Source organism: Oncorhynchus keta, chromosome 12, assembly GCF_023373465.1.
Source record: "Oncorhynchus keta strain PuntledgeMale-10-30-2019 chromosome 12, Oket_V2, whole genome shotgun sequence".
NCBI lineage: Eukaryota > Metazoa > Chordata > Actinopteri > Salmoniformes > Salmonidae > Oncorhynchus > Oncorhynchus keta.
Window position 1 is genome coordinate 43,404,330 of NC_068432.1, and position 18,459 is coordinate 43,422,788.

An 18,459-nucleotide genomic window follows, 5' to 3' on the forward strand; every position below is an offset into this window, starting at 1 on the left:
CTGCGAGCGGAGGACCAGAAATTCAGTTGATAAATGTCAAATGAAATTAAAGTATTCAGCTGAAAGCAATTTCCAGAGCTGCGTTCGGGGCCAGGGACTTGAGTCTTTCACTCCTCCATCGATCATGTTCTGGGCCAAGGTACACAATGCCCCCAAATTACTGACATATGGACCCAGACTCACAAGAAACACTGCCAGGTCCCTCATCTGTGCACTCCTCTAAACTGTTGTTTATCCACTGACCATCTGTGTGTGTGTGTGTGTGTAGCATCTCAGGGTAGGGCCACACAAACCACCATATTAAGACCCTGCCTAATAGATGAATGGTGTGATACATTATAATTTAGTACAGAGGAATAGAGTAGACCATTACCACTCACTAATCTAACATCTAACTCACATCAAAGGTAAAGAAGAAAAAACAGAACAGAGATGACGTACAAAGCAGTGTTTCAGTTAATGGCACCCATACAGAATGGTAGTAGCCACTTTATTGTGTTGTCATTGGTAGCTGTAGGATTCATCCTGGACAAACTGACAGAACCAATCAGTGAGTTTGGTGTGGCGCTACAAGGGTTGCAGTCACTATGTCGAGAAGCTGCTGCCAAGTGGAAGGAAACACAAATGTCATGTGTAAAATGGCTGAACTATCCCTTTAAGGGTCAATCTGAAACAAATGCTGGCACCACGTACATATCTCTTCTTCCTGTCCTCTGGGAGATCGTCTATGTCTCAGAGGTGCTTCCTACATAAACACAGCTCTCTGTAGCATCAGTTTGATTAGGAGGCTCCCAGAAGCCATTAAAAGTCAATTTCTCCCCTCTGTGTTTGTTTGAAGACGAGAGTGAGTGAGGAACCCAGCAGCCGCTGTTGTGCGATGCCAACTTCTGGAACACACAAACAAGCCCCCAACGAACGCCAAACAAACCTCCAACTAGTGTCCAGTATCGTGTGCAGTCATATATGCAGGAGGAACCGTTGCAAATGTGACAGTATCAAAAATAAAGATGTGGTGCTGTTAATCGTCATCACCCCAACAGCTCTTTCGTCTTGGTAGTCAACTGCTTGTCTACATCTGCTGCAAAGCTGTCTGCCATCTGCCCAACCTGAGAGGTGGAGAACAGACACATTCTTATTAGACAACTATTACTATTATAGAAATACTGTAAAACGATACGGGGTGCCACAAAAAACAGTAAGGATTCATCCGAATGTTTGTAGCCTTCTGACTATTATAACCATTGTATTTCTGTCCTCCAATAGGACAGGTTGAGATATCTCAGTACCTGTTTCTCCACCAATCGGATGGTGTCCTCGGAGACGGTGTCCTTGGCCTTCTTCACCTGAGTGATAGCGTTGGACCTCACCCTCCTCAGAGACTCCTTGGCCTTGTTACCGAACTGCTTAGCTAGCTTAGCCAGGTTCTCCCTGTGTTCCCGCGTCACCCTGCATGGACACATTAGCACACAGTGTTACGAGCGATAAACACACACACAGTCGCACGCACAAAGCATGAATACACACGCACACAAAGCATGAACACACACACACACACAGCATGAACACACACGCACAAACACACTGTTTAATATTCTCTCTATGGGAGAAAGTAGGCACAAATAATATTAATGCCCAAAGCATTAAATTCCTTAAAACAATACCTGGCTAAATTGACTGGCTCTCTGTGCCACAAAAAAAAAACAACGTATTATGGTCACAGAACAGTCAACAACTTTGTCTTGCTGGTGTAACAGCTAACACTTTATTTTCTGTAATTTGTATTTTTGCTTGGGACTATTTGCAAACAATCCAAGAGTGGTGTCTATTTACTGCAAACAATAATGTGTAATTACTGATTCTGGGCCAATCAAGACGCTCGCTCTCTTTGGAAATGCAAATGTTGTTGCGTGCTGAGACTGATTGCAGAGGAAGAAGGCGTCCGTCCGTCTGTCCGTCCCCCTATCCTGCGCTGCCAGACAAGCACCTGCTGCTGAGCGTACTTATTAATCACACAGCCTGCATCCTAATGTATTCACTACAGGGTCAAAAGCAGTGCACTACATAGGGAGTAGTGTGCCATTTGTGACGTAGCCACATGTTTTTGTGGTTAAGCGAGTGACGGCTGCACATCAAGCTATTTGATTTGGCAGGGAGCAGAATTGGTCAGAGAACTGAAGACTTCTGACCAAGGTTGGTGTTGTAGAACTGTTCCAGTTGGGTGACAGTCAGATAAATGTGTCAGACACTCCTGGAAACCACAGACAGATCCATGCATTTCTTTACAAGGAGACAGATGGTCAGGGAAGGGACTGACAAGATAATTCATTACTGGAAAGAGAAAAAAAGTAGGAGGATAAAATATAAAGACATGGAGAGAAATGGTAAAACAGAGAGAGTGATGAAATTGAGAGGAAAAAGAGAGTGAGAGTAGAGACAGTGTTCTGGCCCAGCCTGGTTGACTCACTTGGGAATGGCCACCCTGATTATGGTTCCATCCACCTCAGGGTTGAGTTTCATGCTGCTCTCTCGTAGGGCGCGGGTGGCAGCAGCCACGGCCTGAGGACACAAACACACATTCAACCTGAACCTAATGACTGCCAGCTGGGACTGGGGCAGGAGTACTCTCACTGCAGACACAGGCGGTCCTTGGTCATGCTGGCTTTGATCCATGGCGAGCTGGGTGAACTGTGTAGAATCTCTGGTAGAGGGGGTTGGGGGGGGGCTAGGGTGTGTGTGTGTGTGTGTGGGGGGAGCACATGCAGTGTGGAAGTGCTGCGGGATGCTGTCAGAGCGGGGTCTCCCGGGAACAGGGGGGGTCTGGCCTGGTACTCACTATGCATTGGAAAAGGAGATTCTGAGTAGTTTCTTTCCACTATAGAATATATTCTATACAGCACAACAGCCTGGTAGACAACAGAGTCATTATCTAGGAGATGTATGTTAGAACGAACGGTCTGGTAGACAACAGAGTCATTATCTAGGAGATGTATGTTAGAACTAACAGTCTGGTAGACAACAGTCATTATCTAGGAGATGTAAGTTAGAACTAACAGTCTGGTAGACAACAGAGTCATTATCTAGGAGATGTATGTTAGAACTAACGGTCTGGTAGACAACAGAGTCATTATCTAGGAGATGTATGTTAGAACTAACGGTCTGGTAGACAACAGAGTCATTATCTAGGAGATGTATGTTAGAACTAACGGTCTGGTAGACAACAGAGTCATTATCTAGGAGATGCATGTTAGAACTAACAGTCTGGTAGACAACAGTCATTATCTAGGAGATGTATGTTAGAACTAACAGTCTGGTAGACAACAGTCATTATCTAGGAGATGTAAGTTAGAACAAACGGTGGTTGAACTCCAATAGACAATTAATGAAAAGGCTGTAATCTGGATATATGATTTGTCTGTGGTGGTGGGAGAGGTGCCCGAGGGAGAGCGTCAGAAACAGGGAAGACAGAAAGGAGAGGTGCCCGAGGGAGAGCGTCAGAAACAGGGAAGACAGAAAGGAGAGGTGCCCGAGGGAGAGCGTCAGAAACAGGGAAGACAGAAAGGAGAGGTGCCCGAGGGAGAGCGTCAGAAACAGGGAAGACAGAAAGGAGAGGTGCCCGAGGGAGAGCGTCAGAAACAGGGAAGACAGAAAGGAGAGATGCCCGAGGGAGAGCGTCAGAAACAGGGAAGACAGAAAGGAGAGGTGCCCGAGGGAGAGCGTCAGAAACAGGGAAGACAGAAAGGAGAGGTGCCCGAGGGAGAGCGTCAGAAACAGGGAAGACAGAAAGGAGAGATGCCCGAGGGAGAGCGTCAGAAACAGGGAAGACAGAAAGGAGAGGTGCCCGAGGGAGAGCGTCAGAAACAGGGAAGACAGAAAGGAGAGGTGCCCGAGGGAGAGCGTCAGAAACAGGGAAGACAGAAAGGAGAGGTGCCCGAGGGAGAGCGTCAGAAACAGAAAGGAAGACAGAAAGGAGAGGTGCCCGAGGGAGAGCGTCAGAAACAGGGAAGACAGAAAGGAGAGGTGCCCGAGGGAGAGCGTCAGAAACAGGGAAGACAGAAAGGAGAGGTGCCCGAGGGAGAGCGTCAGAAACAGGGAAGACAGAAAGGAGAGATGCCCGAGGGAGAGCGTCAGAAACAGGGAAGACAGAAAGGAGAGGTGCCCGAGGGAGAGCGTCAGAAACAGGGAAGACAGAAAGGAGAGGTGCCCGAGGGAGAGCGTCAGAAACAGGGAAGACAGAAAGGAGAGATGCCCGAGGGAGAGCGTCAGAAACAGGGAAGACAGAAAGGAGAGGTGCCCGAGGGAGAGCGTCAGAAACAGGGAAGACAGAAAGGAGAGGTGCCCGAGGGAGAGCGTCAGAAACAGGGAAGACAGAAAGGAGAGGTGCCCGAGGGAGAGCGTCAGAAACAGGGAAGACAGAAAGGAGAGGTGCCCGAGGGAGAGCGTCAGAAACAGGGAAGACAGAAAGGAGAGATGCCCGAGGGAGAGCGTCAGAAACAGGGAAGACAGAAAGGAGAGATGCCCGAGGGAGAGCGTCAGAAACAGGGAAGACAGAAAGGAGAGGTGCCCGAGGGAGAGCGTCAGAAACAGGGAAGACAGAAAGGAGAGGTGCCCGAGGGAGAGTGTTGAACGGTGTTTCCTCCGACACATTGGTGCAGCTGGCTTCCAGGTAAAGTGGCCGGGTGTTAAGAAGCGCGGCTAGGCGGGTCATGTTCCGCAGGCCTCTCCAGAGCCCGTTGGGGAGTTGCAGTGATGGGACAAGATCGTAATCACAAAATCGGGGAGAAAAAGGGGGTTAAAAATGAATGATTAAATAAACAGCTTCTCCCATTCTCTGGTTCTCTCCTATTCTCTAGTTACTCCAGAGAGCCATCCCATACTTATGTTTGATTGTTCTCAGTACTGAATTCATCATTACTTCCTACAGCTCTAGCCATTAGGGAAAAGTGGGGGAAAGCTGTGCTCTGTTCTGGCCAGCTCTGTAAACACCAGGCATGTTCTGGTTAATATGTTCAATTGTGGAATTACACTGAGGTTTGTGAATAAACACAGCCAGTTCAAAGCCACAGTCCAACCGAGAGGAATGAACAGAGCCAAAGTAAACAGCTGGTTAATGATGTTGAGGATCCCACACAGACCTTTTACATCCCTTTGTTCCTTCAGATCCAAGTGGTTTAATTCATGCTGCCATCACCACTGCACAACAGCCACTGGGGGTTTGCAGTAACACTGAACTGCAGTACTGAATGGCTGGAAAACAATGGCCTCTCGTTAGGATCATGGGTAATTTATGTGAATAATTATAATCCTATTTGCTCTGGGTGCTGTGCAGTCACCCCGGTGTTGCCTTAGCAGGGCTGTTAAGACTATTATGTAATGGGAGTGCTTTTGTCACTTCTAGGTTAGACTACTGCAATGCTCTACTTTCCGGCTACCCGGATAAAGCACTAAATAAACTCCAGTTAGTGCTAAATACGGCTGCTAGAATCCTGACTAGAACCCAAAAATGTGATCATATTACTCCAGTGCTAGCCTCACTACACTGCCTTGTTAAGGCCAGGGCTGATTTCAAGGTTTTACTGCTAACCTACAAAGCATTACATGGGCCTGCTCCTACCCATCTTACCAATTTGGTCCTGCCGTTCACACCCTTTGTTCATGCCAAGGGGGAGATCTTCTGCCTCGTCTAAGGATGGTAAGTTGGTGGTTGAAGATATCCCTCTAGTGGTGTGGGGGCTGTGCTCTGGCAAAGTGGGTGGGGTTATATCCTGCCTGTTTGGCCCCATTCGGGGGTAACGTCGGACGGGGCCACAGTGTCTCCCAACCCTTCCCGTCAGCCTCCAGCATTTATGCTGCAGTAGTTTGTGTCGGGGGGTCTCTGATAATGACAATATGCTTATCCGCATGAGTTTATCCGTATGAGTATTCACAAAAACAAATCTGCAAATCTAAAAGCTGTGATCTCTCATGAATAATGTATTAGTACACCTACGGTGACAAGAGTACTTACGTTCCAGGTTCAGCTGCTCATGTAGTACTCTACAGTACTAAATGGATTTGAGCCAAGGCCAAAGAGCATCAACCTCCCTTTAAAACTGATCCCAGAATTAGACAGGGACAACCCTCATTAACAACATAGGATGCTGGAGGGAGAAAAGACCAGGGGAAGGAGAAACCCAGGGAGGAGAGGGAAAGAGTTGTTCCCTTTCAGTGTGTCTGTGAGAAAGAGAGAATCTATTGGAGCAGTTAGCTCCCCTCCTTCCCAGAGGGCAAAGCGCGGTCACTTCCTGCTGATGACAGCTGACCACAGAGTCTTGGCATTTGTTTCAATCTTATCCCAGAACAAAGAGCTTCCCTGAACCATCGATCACTAACCGACTCAAGTTTCAGAGGAGAAAGGAGTAAGAGAGAACGAGAGAGATCGATGGAGGTTGTGTGTCGACACTTAACACTGCTCAACCTTCCATGCACTGGATGAGACAAGAGTAGGAGATTTCAGTCCAGGCTTCTAAAATGACATGCCAATTTCAAAATGTGTTGCCATCAGCCCAGAGTGTGGTTCATACAGTGTGTGTCTGTACTGTGCATTTGTGAGCTCACCTCTGGGAAACCAGTCATGTTGACCACGATGAGCTGAGGGGACTTCACGGAGATCTGACCCAGCTGGTTCAGTGGGAACTTGCCGTCTGCCGTGGACACCACGATGTGATCCAGAGCTCCTGAAAACCCAAAAGGACCAGGGCCCGTATTCATACAGCAGGTCAGAGTAGGAGTGCCGATCTAGGATCAGGTCCCCACTGTCCATGTCATGTTACTCCTCCGAGATGCTTTATGAACAGAATATAAAAACAATAAACGGAATTCTTGAGTCCCAGCATAAAACAAAACATGACCAAGACAACTAAACCGTTGTATGATCACTATAAAGCCTCAGACTGTTGGCAGAGAGTGGGATGCAGGTTTGGTTTCAGCTGGGGTGCAGGAGGTACCCCCCAACCCTCATCTCCTCTCTCGGTCACCCCCTAACAGTGGAGACTGCAGAACCAAAGCTTCAACATGGGTCTCCTCTTCTCATCTGGCTTACCTCAGACGCTGCCGTTTCCTCCCTCGCCGTCCTCTGGCTTACATCACCAACTCTATCCCTCGCTAGTGGAGAAGTGTGGAGGGTGGGGTGGACCATAGAGTAATCTACCTTTTTTAGCCTGCGTTACTCTAGCCCTAACCTCGTCCCCAGGCTAACTGCTAGAGCTGGCTGGTCGACCAGAGACGACCTGGCTGCCTGCACATCTGCTAGCGCTTCCAGAGGGCACACAGGCATTTCCTAAACGGCATGAGGAGGGATGAGGATCAACTGGAAAGCCATTAGCCAAATGGACTCTTCCTGGTCAGGGCACAGGCAATTGACCCAACATGGCCGAAGGTAGACTACTAGTCAACAATACAGGCCTTCTCCACAAAAAAACACATTTACCATGGGGTTTTGTTCAGTAGGGCACACTGTAGAAAAACATTTTGCAACAGAATACAAAAATGTATTCTTACAGGACATATTCAGGTAAGAGCTACCACCCCTTTCCCCTCTAGTTCTCGACCCGACCCGGGGTTCCTCGTGATAAAGTCCCATCAGACAGCAGACTTCCAGGTGGATCCTGTGTGACTTTACACTGGCGATGTTTAGTGGGTGGGTGCCCTGGGATCATGAGCTCTAGCCTGGGGTACCTTATGATCGTGAGGATGACATTAACTGGTTGTTTTGAACTATGGAAGCTAATGCTCTGACCCATCTCTGGGAGACAGACTGGGATTGTAAATATGTGTGTGTGGGTTGAGGATGTCTGGCATCCAGACCTGATGCATATATGGGTTGACAAAATGCTCGTTTCAGTATATTCATCTGAGGCAGTATACACAGAGCTGTTCAGGGAGGACTGGATAGCCTGACGTTAGTCCAACGTTCCCATGGACAAGAGAGGTTAGTCTTCTAGCAGAGGAACTGAGAGTAACAGGCTGTAATACCTCTATACCCTGATGCCTGGTTCACCATATTAACATGTCCTATACAACAGCCCTTCCTTCAGCTAAGCTGACTTTACTTACAACAAAACACGCCACATAATGAGGCCCAGATGAGACTATCGAACACACACAAGAACAAAATGATGTCATGATTCCCCCCATTCCAGAATCTTTCCAGTCAGAATTTCTGTCAGCTCTAAATCCTGCTGCTTCCACAGATTACTGTGCATCTGGACAGAGGGGCAAATAGGGGGAAGAGGGGGGAAGAGGGTAAGGATGAGGAATAGAAGGAGAATGTAAGGAGAGAGGGATGGAGAAGGTGAGGGAGGAAGGAAGAGGGGAGGGGTATTTAATCTGTGTATAAATCCTGGTATTACAGCTTCCTCCCCCTGGGGCCCTCCCTTCAGCTCCCCTCTCAGGGTTGGTCTGCCACGAGGGGAGAGGGGGAGGCTTTGAAATGGATGTACTTCAGGAAACAGGGGTCAAGGTAAAGGGCAGGGATCACTCTTCCCCCCCCTCAGGCCATTTGTCAGGGAGAAAGTAAACAGATGGAGATGCACTTTTTCCTCATCTTTTAACCAACAATCAATAGTGAAAACCATCAGTTGACTTTGGTCTTTTAAAGCTTACAAAGAAGGGCAACACTTAACGTCAGGCCTTCAGAGCTTTGCATCCCGCATTGAAACATCAGACAGTGGTACTGACAGAACCGAAAGGTTTCCTCTACTGACAGAACCGAAAGGTTTCCTCTACTGACAGAACCGAAAGGTTTCCTCTACTGACAGAACCGAAAGGTTTCCTCTACTGACAGAACCGAAAGGTTTCCTCTACTGACAGAACCGAAAGGTTTCCTCTACTGACAGAACCGAAAGGTTTCCTCTACTGACAGAACCGAAAGGTTTCCTCTACTGACAGAACCGAAAGGTTTCCTCTACTGACAGAACCGAAAGGTTTCCTCTACTGACAGAACCGAAGGTTTCCTCTACTGACAGAACCGAAAGGTTTCCTCTACTGACAGAACCTGACAGAAAAGGTTTCCTCTACTGACAGAACCGAAAGGTTTCCTCTACTGACAGAACCGAAGGTTTCCTCTACTGACAGAACCGAAAGGTTTCCTCTACTGACAGAACCGAAAGGTTTCCTCTACTGACAGAACCGAAAGGTTTCCTCTACTGACAGAACCGAAGGTTTCCTCTACTGACAGAACCGAAGGTTTCCTCTACTGACAGAACCGAAAGGTTTCCTCTACTGACAGAACCGAAAGGTTTCCTCTACTGACAGAACCGAAAGGTTTCCTCTACTGACAGAACTGACAGAACCAGAAAGGTTTCCTCTACTGACAGAACCGAAAGGTTTCCTCTACTGACAGAACCGAAAGGTTTCCTCTACTGACAGAACCGAAAGGTTTCCTCTACTGACAGAACCGAAAGGTTTCCTCTACTGACAGAACCGAAAGGTTTCCTCTACTGACAGAACCGAAAGGTTTCTCTCTACTGACAGAACCGAAAGGTTTCCTCTACTGACAGAACCGAAAGGTTTCCTCTACTGACAGAACCGAAAGGTTTCCTCTACTGACAGAACCGAAAGGTTTCCTCTACTGACAGAACCGAAAGGTTTCCTCTACTGACAGAACCAGAAAAGGTTTCCTCTACTGACAGAACCGAAAGGTTTCCTCTACTGACAGAACCGAAAGGTTTCCTCTACTGACAGAACCGAAAGGTTTCCTCTACTGACAGAACCGAAGGTTTCCTCTACTGACAGAACCGAAAGGTTTCCTCTACTGACAGAACCGAAAGGTTTCCTCTACTGACAGAACCGAAAGGTTTCCTCTACTGACAGAACCGAAAGGTTTCCTCTACTGACAGAACCGAAAGGTTTCCTCTACTGACAGAACCGAAGGTTTCCTCTACTGACAGAACCGAAAGGTTTCCTCTACTGACAGAACCGAAAGGTTTCCTCTACTGACAGAACCGAAAGGTTTCCTCTACTGACAGAACCAGAACCGAAGGTTTCCTCTACTGACAGAACCGAAAGGTTTCCTCTACTGACAGAACCGAAAGGTTTCCTCTACTGACAGAACCGAAAGGTTTCCTCTACTGACAGAACCGAAAGGTTTCCTCTACTGACAGAACCGAAAGGTTTCCTCTACTGACAGAACCGAAAGGTTTCCTCTACTGACAGAACCGAAAGGTTTCCTCTACTGACAGAACCGAAAGGTTTCCTCTACTGACAGAACCGAAAGGTTTCCTCTACTGACAGAACCGAAAGGTTTCCTCTACTGACAGAACCGAAAGGTTTCCTCTACTGACAGAACCGAAAGGTTTCCTCTACATAATCTCAGCACCTAGAACCGAGTGCACTGGCCAGATAATCAACAGTCTATCCTCTCCATGGAAATAGCCCCTACCTTACAGTCCACGGCCCCTACGCACCTGGAGAGGTTCTGATGCTCAGGTTGCGGCTGAAGTCGTCCTTCAGGGTGGTGAGGACGGCGGCCATATCCTCCTTAGTTTCCTCCAGACTGATGATGTCCTCCACCAGCGAGGAGTTGATGTTCACTTTGGAAGCCTGGCCCTTTGCTGCCTTAGCTGAGGGAAAAAATAAAAGCAGGCAGTTTTCAGAAAAACTTCAAAAGGGGAAAAACAGAAGGAGAGGATGGAGGAGAGGGCTGGTAGTCTTGTCTATCACTGTTATTACAAATAAAAGCAAGGCACAGTGAAGTGGGGTTTTCAACCTTCTGAATGTTCTGACCACTTCAGTAGGTCTTGATCCCTACCACTATATTTCCTTTGATGGTAACACTACTAGCTAAATCCTTCAGCTAAAATAAAAAGCTACTGAGGCAAGCGGCCCTCCACTCACCTTTACTCTTCTTGGTGGCGTAGAAGCGTACGCAGGAGGCAGCAGGGGGAACCATGTGTCGATGAAAGATATTTGGGAGCGGCAGTTGGACCCTGGAGATGACTACCAGCTGAGGAGACCTCACCATGGGGACGAGGGATCGGCACAAAGCCGGCCGCATTAGGCCCAGCAGACTCAGTGTCATAGCTGTCAGACAGTGACAAGGAGAAATATAGAAACATCAAAGATGAATGGACAAGACATGATTACTGTGATGACAAAACACGACTGTCAAGCTAATAAAAACACTAAAGCTCTGAAGTGATCATATATCAGTTTGTAGATCTGGTTACAATTCTCTTTTCATCAGTACTGTACCACGCATGCCCAGTAGTAGCATCTGTAATACTTACCAGAAGGTGTCTGTCTATCTACATACTGTATGCTACTGCTTCAATTACAACAGTATGAGTCATAACTAGGGTTGCACATTTTGGGGAATATTCAGAGGTGGAAACTGTCTGTGGGAATTAACGGAAATATATGCAAATTAATATTAATACCATTTAAAATGTAGATGTTTCTTGCATTGGCTAAATTTACCATATCACATGGAGACAGAAACATAAACCTTTTACCTTATAAGTAGACAATCCCAAATTATTAAATAATTCCAATAGAAATAAAAATGTAGTAACAAACTGAACTTTAATTAAATGAGTTGACTCTTCACATGGGACGGCAGGTAGAGCGTTGGACTAGTAACCGAAAGGTTGCAGGATCGAATCCCCGAGCTGACAAGGTAAAAATCTGTCGTTCTGCCCCTGAACAAGGTAGTTAACCCACTGTTCCTAGGCCGTCATTTAAAATAAAAATGTGTTCTTAACTGACTTGCCTAGTTAAATATAAGGTCAAATAAACATGGGATGATCCCTCACATCTCCCAAAAATGTTTTCAACATCAGAAATGAGAGTCTAGAAACTAAGGCTTTGGTTGTCTTCCTCTCAGGCTTCCATGTCTTCTCCCTAGACCTCAATGTTCACCTCTTGGACATCAGACTGAGGTCTCATCTTCACTGTCACTTTCCAACCTTGAGGATGGCTCGTTGTAAGGCTCAAAAAGCCTCAAATTTGCCTGGATGGCCACCATTTTTTTAACTCTTGGATTGGTCAGCCTGTTACGTGCTTTGGTGTGTGTGTTCCCAAACAAGGACCAGTTTCGCTCTAAGGCTGCTGATGTTGGAGGGATTTGGAGGATGATGGAGGCAACAGGGGAAAGAGCCTCAGATCGACAAAGTCCCTTCCACCAGGTGGCTGATGAGATATGTTGGCATGACTGCCATATTGCATCTCCCATCCTCGATGGGGATGTCCATATCGGCAGACTGTGATATGGCCATTTCTTGGAGACTCCTTCCCCTCCAGGAGACTGTCAAACATGATGACAACACCACCCCAATGGGTGTTGCTGGGCAGCTTCAATGTGGTTCTCTTATTCTTCTCACTTTGCTTGGCGAGGTAGATCGCTACTATAACTTGATGACCCTTCACATACATAACCATTTCCTTGGCTCTCTTGTAGAGTGTATCCATTGTTCAGTGCCATGACGTCCTTGAGGAGCAGATTCAATGCATGAGCAGCACAGCCAATGGGTGTGATGTGAGGGTAGAACTCCTCCACTTTAGACCAAGCAGCCTTCATCTTCCCACCATTGTGGGTCACCAGTGCAAATACCTTCTGTGGTCCAAGGTCATTGATGACTGTAGTCTTGCATGATGTCTACTTTAATGCTAATTAGCATTTTCGAATCAGAGTAAATAGAGCTGAATATTGAAACACATCTGAGAGAAATTCACAGGGTTATCAAAATGTCAATCCAGGGTAAGTCTACACAAACACAGCCTTTATTTTAAATGTTTCTAACATTCCCTATGGAAAAATGAATTGTGGAAAAATTATTAGAACCATTTCCCTGTTCGACCGCTAGGTTATGGGTATGACACCTCCACTGTAGGGCTCTAAACAGTCAAATCAATCTGTTACGAATTTCCTCCCAGGGACTCTTAAGGGCTATTTATACCCTACGGAGACAGACCCTACGGAGCGTAGCGTTGCAATGTCATTTTTCATCACAAAAGGGGCGGCCCTCCAAGTACAGCACTCCAACAATCTACATACTGCCGTGCCATATTAAAAGTGCAACAAGCCGTGTAATGGGGGCAGTGTTGTGTAGGCAATGAAGCTCACTTGGTTCCTTGATTTGATCTATAGGCTATGCATCAAAGTAACCCATTTTGCAGGTTTCCACACAAACCTTAAGCACACACTTTCATTCTAACAGCCCTCTCTCTGGGACACAAACTCTGCAACTTTTCTAAGTCCCGCAGTAGGCTCTCCTCCTCTGCTGGAGCTTAGCAGGCTAGGCTATGGGTAGTAAACTGGCCCTTCACACCTCTGGCCATAGCTATCGATTGGTCGCTAGGGGTCAGGGGCCTTATCACACAGAGGGGTCAGCCAATCATAGGCAGTCATCTTGGGTCCCAGATCCCCAACTCCTGTCTCCTTTTTATTTATTTATTTTATTTCACCTTTATTTAACCAGGTAGGCTAGTTGAGAACACCTTTATTTAACCAGGTAGGCTAGTTGAGAACACCTTTATTTAACCAGGTAGGCTAGTTGAGAACACCTTTATTTAACCAGGTAGGCTAGTTGAGAACAAGTTCTCATTTACAACTGTGAACTGGCCAAGAATAAAGCAAAGCAGCTCAAGACATAACACAGAGTTACACATGGAATAAACAAACATACAGTCAATAACACATTTGGAAAAGTATATATATACACGGTGTGTGCAATTGAGGTAAAAAAAAAAAAAAAAAAAAGGGGAGCTAAGGCAATAAATAAGCCATGGCGGTGAAATAATTACAATATAGAAATTAACATTGAAGTGATTGATGTGTAGAAGATGAATGTGCAAGTAGATACTGGGGTGCAAAGGAGGTGGTGGTGCTAGTCAGTGGGTCACAGATCAGCCCAAACATAGAGTCACCATCTTTCACAACAACAAAAAAACATATAGTTCTGAAAATGGCTCTTTCAAATCTTTAACACACTTCACAACATTTCCCCCCAGGGACATTTTTCCTGAGGCAGGGGATCTCCATTCCAGGGTGCAGAACAGAAGAGCCCAGCAGCCACCCACCAAAACTCCCTCAAACTCTACTCATCCATGAGGGTCTTTCTGAACCGTGCCTTTCATTGGCAACGGGTGTGAACAACCAGCCGTGTATCATACCCTGGATGACTTCCTCCATTGTGTGTGATGAACACACCGTTAAGAGAAATGGAGCACTACACTAAAAAAAAAATGGCATATATATATACTATCACGCAGGTGGATACACACTGTCAACGTCACCCTCGTAAATCACCTCAACAGAATGTTTGTGTCCCATTTCCTACATAGGACTCTGGTTAAAAGTAGTGCACTATATAAGGAATAGGGTGCCAATTGGGACACACCCTGCATCTTGGTGGGGCTTGGCTTTTAGTCATAATACCACCTTGCTTTGTGTGTGTATAGAGACTGAACATTAAGCAGGCAGGGGGATCCAGCACAGCCTCACCTGAAACATCTGTGTTGTGTACAGTCTGTAGCTCTTTACTCTATCAATACTATCGGGGCCAGAAGGCAGAGGCCATACACATGGTTTATTCTCTAAACAAACCCAGGTTGGCTGTGATTGTATCACTCCCTTCACAAAGCCAGCAGCCGGCCGCCTCCCTGAAAAACACGGCTAGTAGTAACGCTACAGGAAGATAACGTTTTTTTTAAAGCATGACTCTTTTGTGTCTCCACTGAGCGTCAGTGTTTATCATAGATATAACCATTGGCCGTGCCTCTGAGTCCAGTGGAAGGGATAGCGGGGGGATGATGGTTGTCTTTACACGTGAAGTGAAGCAGAAAAACTGTAGCACAGGTGTTCAGTGAGACATTGTATCTCTTTGATATTTCATAAACGGCAAGGGGCCAGCTGGCATGCCCACATTGCATGACACCTCTGAATAATTCAGGTGTATGTTGTTTTAACAGTTTAATTCTGATTGTAAAATTGATGCCCTGTTACACTGGACTGAAGACTTTAAATTCAGAACAACAAAGAACATAAATGCAGTCAGAATACTTCCCTTTAATTAAAGGGCACGCCATCGTTCTACTCGCCTAAGGGCACTATTTGGTTACCTTATTATTTAACCTTAATCTGACTAGGCAAGTCAGTTAATGAAGAACAAATTCTGATTTACAATGACGGCCTACTTCAGTTGGCTATATATCAATAATATCACTCATGCATGTTACACAATGTTAAACAAAAGCAAGCTAGCTAATATGATAGCAATGCCTCCATAGTCTTTGATGATATTTAACTAAAGCTAGCTAGCTAAACGGTGGTGGCATTTAGCTATAGAAAGGTCGTTGCGTACGCAGTCGAACTAAAACATAAATGATTGGAACATGTTTACATTGTAACTACTAGCTATATCAAGAACAATTGTCCTACATTTTAAAGTAGTTACTTACTTATATCTTGTCAAATGTGTCTACTTGCACATGGCTGTGACGAGCATAGGAAAAAGTTCAACCTGACGCTTGTGTTCGTCGTCATCATACATTAAATGCTATGTGTAGACTGTCATTAATTTGTGTGCTCTCAATGGGGTGAGGTTGTGCACAACGTCATTAAATGGCGCCTTTGTTTTGCAATCTCGCGGTTAGCAGCTAGCTCACCGGAGTACTGTGTACCGAAGTATTTTAACGAAATTATAGATGTCTATTGACGTACTATATGTACAGTAATCACCAGACGAGGAGTAGTTGAACCGAATGTTTCTACCGAATAGGGTAAGTTAAACGTCTGATACAAACACGTTGGCTCTATGGCAAAGGCTCATGGCAAATCCATATTGTAAAGCGAGCATAAACATCATACAAACTGTATTTTATAATTTATCTTTAGTCATCTAGTTCGATCCCTTGCCAATAATAGTCAGCTGAATTGCTAACGTCAACTAGCTTGCTAGCGAATGTTTCTGGCTAAACAATGCAGTGACAAGTAGGTTATGATAGCAATAATGTATAACTTGTGGTTAGGCTACTTGATAGCTGTTTTTATTTTCATAGGGATTTATCAGTATTTATTCTTGTTTTGGGTCACATTATTTTGTCAAAGGCTTTGTGAGTGTATTACTAAAATGTGTGCTCCCTCTCTTAGGAGACCCATGGAGTCTGCAGTGGAGAGTTCCCCCATTGTTACAGAAAACAAAGGCAGCACACTGCCTGAAGTGGAGAGTGCGTCCATTGTTTCAGAAAGAGAGAAACCTATTCTCTCTGCAGTAGAGACAGTGGAGAGTCCCTCAACCATTTCAGAAAACAAGGAACTCGCACCTTCCGCAGTGAAGGACAAGGACGTCTCCATAGTTTCAGAATGCAAGAAAACTACCCCTTGTGCAGTGGAGACTAACGACAATGAGGATATCACCATTGTTTCAGAAAACAAGAAACCCACGAAAGCACCGTCAGCAGTGGAGAATGCCTCTATCATTTCAGAAAGTTTGTCACGAGGGCCATCGCCTGTGGATCGGTAACATCGATCCCAAAATCACAGAGTGAGTGAATCCCTGTGGCCCATGAATCCTGGGCTCACTCTCAATTAGTCTTTCAAATTGTCATTTACATCATTGTCCTTGCATTCTATCTCCTCACATCATTGTACAATGCGTTTTTGAAAAGGTGAGGAGAGAGGATGTGAAGAATCAAGAAAAGATTGATTGAGAGCACGTCTTGCTTCTTACTCCTCCCAGCCCAGTGGAGTGGCCGCTGTGACTAGCCTGTATGATTGATTAGCTATGTTTCTGTGAGGGCTGGAGAATGAGCAGATGACGTTGGGCGTGTGAAAGAGAGGCACTCGGGCATGGCGACCTGTTCTGCTGAGGGGCTGCCATCATTTTTCACTCATCTGGCCTGTTTACTCTGTCAACCTGTAGCTCGCTGGCTGCTCTCTTTTGTTCAGGAGCAAGGTAGAGGAGGTGTGTGGAGGGGCAGCACAAGGTGGGATTGGCTGGTGGGCTCCTGGAAAATGTACAGCTTGCTTGGGCTGGTGTCTAGACAGGAGTTTCCTTCCAAACTACCTTCTGTTTTTCTTTAAATAACCTGGTGTACCTCCCCAATGGCAACCTATTCCCATAGTGCTCTAGACAAAAGTAGTGCACTGGATTGGGAATAGGGTACCATTTGAGATGCATGCTGCCTGGTAGAAGAAAAACAACAGAATATGCCCACAGGCTGTTGATTGGTAAGATTCATTAGTTCACATGCACCCAGTGTTTGTTGTAGCAAGACCCACTTCAGGGCTCTCCCTCAGAAAATTAGCATACGGGCATATGTCCATCCGTCTGTCTGTCTGGAGCCCAAATAAGTGGGTAATTGAGATGTGATTTAAAAAGCTGTGCTGTAATTTCTTATTTTTTCCCCTAATGTATATTCTCTGTCAGAGATTGATTGTGGTGGTGATAAGGAGATGGGCAGGGGCTTAGTCTGCCTCCCAGATATGTGGTGGGCCCTGGTTAAATATAGGGTGCCATTTGGGACAAAGACTCAGAGCCATTGATCACTCATTTCTCTAAGGAAAGTCCAAACTGGAAGTTTCCCCAGGGCTTCTGGAGCTACAGTAGCACTAAGAAACCTGGCAGGAAATGTTAACTCTTTTAAAACCACCACATGGTTCCTACAACTGCTGCTAAGCTATGTTCTCTCTCTCTCTGTTTCTCTCTCTACCTCTCTGTTTCTCTCTCTACCTCTCTGTTTCTCTCTCTTACCTCTCGGTTTCTCATTCTTACCTCTCGGTTTTTCATTCTTACCTCTCTCTGTTTCTCTCTCTCTCTGTTTCTCTCTCTACCTCTCTGTTTCTCTCTCTACCTCTCTGTTTCTCTCTCTACCTCTCTGTTTCTCTCTCTACCTCTGTTTCTCTCTCTACCTTTGTTTCTCTCTCTCTACCTCTCTGTTTCTCTCTCTCTACCTCTCTGTTTCTCTCTCTCTACCTCTCTGTTTCTCTCTCTCTACCTCTCTGTTTCTCTCTCTCTACCTCTCTGTTTCTCTCTCTTACCTCCCTGTTTCTCTCTCTCTCTCTGTTTCTCTCTCTCTATTTCTCTCTCTACCTCTCTGTTTCTCTCTATCTCTATTTCTCTCTCTACCTCTCTGTTTCTCTCTCTCTGTTTCTCTCTCTACCTCTCTGTTTCTCTCTCTACCTCTCTGTTTCTCTCTCTACCTCTCTGTTTCTCTCTCTTACCTCTCTGTTTCTCTCTCTACCTATCTGTTTCTCTCTCTACCTCTCTGTTTCTCTCTCTACCTCTCTGTTTCTCTCTCTACCTCTCTGTTTCTCTCTCTACCTCTGTTTCTCTCTCTGCCTCTGTTTCTCTCTCTGCCTCTGTTTCTCTCTCTACCTCTGTTTCTCTCTCTCTACCTCTCTGTTTCTCTCTCTCTACCTCTCTGTTTCTCTCTCTCTACCTCTCTGTTTCTCTCTCTCTACCTCTCTGTTTCTCTCTCTCT

At 45.9% G+C, this 18,459-nt stretch overlaps 1 protein-coding gene and 2 long non-coding RNA genes across 18 annotated transcripts in view; 2 read left to right on the plus strand and 1 right to left on the minus strand.

Annotated features, from left to right (window-relative positions):
- Positions 1–450: 450 nt before the first annotated feature.
- LOC118391544 (ribosome-recycling factor, mitochondrial-like) lies at positions 451–15,571 on the minus strand. The gene is made up of 7 exons (XM_035783041.2): positions 15,436–15,571; positions 10,873–11,058; positions 10,443–10,598; positions 6,595–6,713; positions 2,465–2,556; positions 1,287–1,446; positions 451–1,106 (listed from the first exon to the last, which is right to left on the minus strand). Exons 2-7 carry the CDS (start codon positions 11,054–11,056, stop codon positions 1,029–1,031), a joined length of 789 nt encoding a protein of 262 aa, XP_035638934.1. The 5' UTR covers positions 11,057–11,058; positions 15,436–15,571; the 3' UTR covers positions 451–1,028.
- Positions 3,300–4,625, plus strand: LOC127906386 (uncharacterized). 15 transcript variants are annotated; one of them, XR_008061133.1, is made up of 6 exons: positions 3,300–3,429; positions 3,565–3,699; positions 3,745–3,924; positions 3,973–4,197; positions 4,288–4,422; positions 4,513–4,625. It is a non-coding gene; the product is annotated as an uncharacterized LOC127906386 (long non-coding RNA). The 15 variants fall into 15 exon arrangements; XR_008061127.1 differs by having other exon boundaries at positions 3,303–3,429; positions 3,565–3,744; positions 3,835–3,924; XR_008061130.1 differs by having other exon boundaries at positions 3,304–3,429; positions 3,790–3,924.
- Positions 15,572–15,589: 18 nt separating the features above from the next.
- LOC118391545 (uncharacterized) overlaps positions 15,590–18,459 on the plus strand; it is a 9,858-nt gene continuing 6,988 nt past the window's right edge. Inside the window, exons 1-2 of one of the 2 annotated variants that reach the window (XR_004827161.2) lie at positions 15,590–15,756; positions 16,127–16,520. This is a non-coding gene — a long non-coding RNA (uncharacterized LOC118391545). The remainder of the gene's footprint in view (positions 15,757–16,126; positions 16,521–18,459) is intronic. The other variant, XR_004827160.2, reaches the window with a different exon arrangement.

Excerpts from the sequence above, each read along its gene's own strand:
- LOC118391544 (XM_035783041.2), bottom strand. The coding sequence starts at position 11,056 with ATGACACTGAGTCTGCTGGGCCTAATGCGGCCGGCTTTGTGCCGATCC. Across the intron at positions 2,557-6,594 it reads ACATGACTGGTTTCCCAGAG|GCCGTGGCTGCTGCCACCCG; the intron begins GTGAGCTCACAA and ends TTGTGTCCTCAG. Across the intron at positions 1,447-2,464 it reads ATCAGGGTGGCCATTCCCAA|GGTGACGCGGGAACACAGGG; the intron begins GTGAGTCAACCA and ends GTGTCCATGCAG.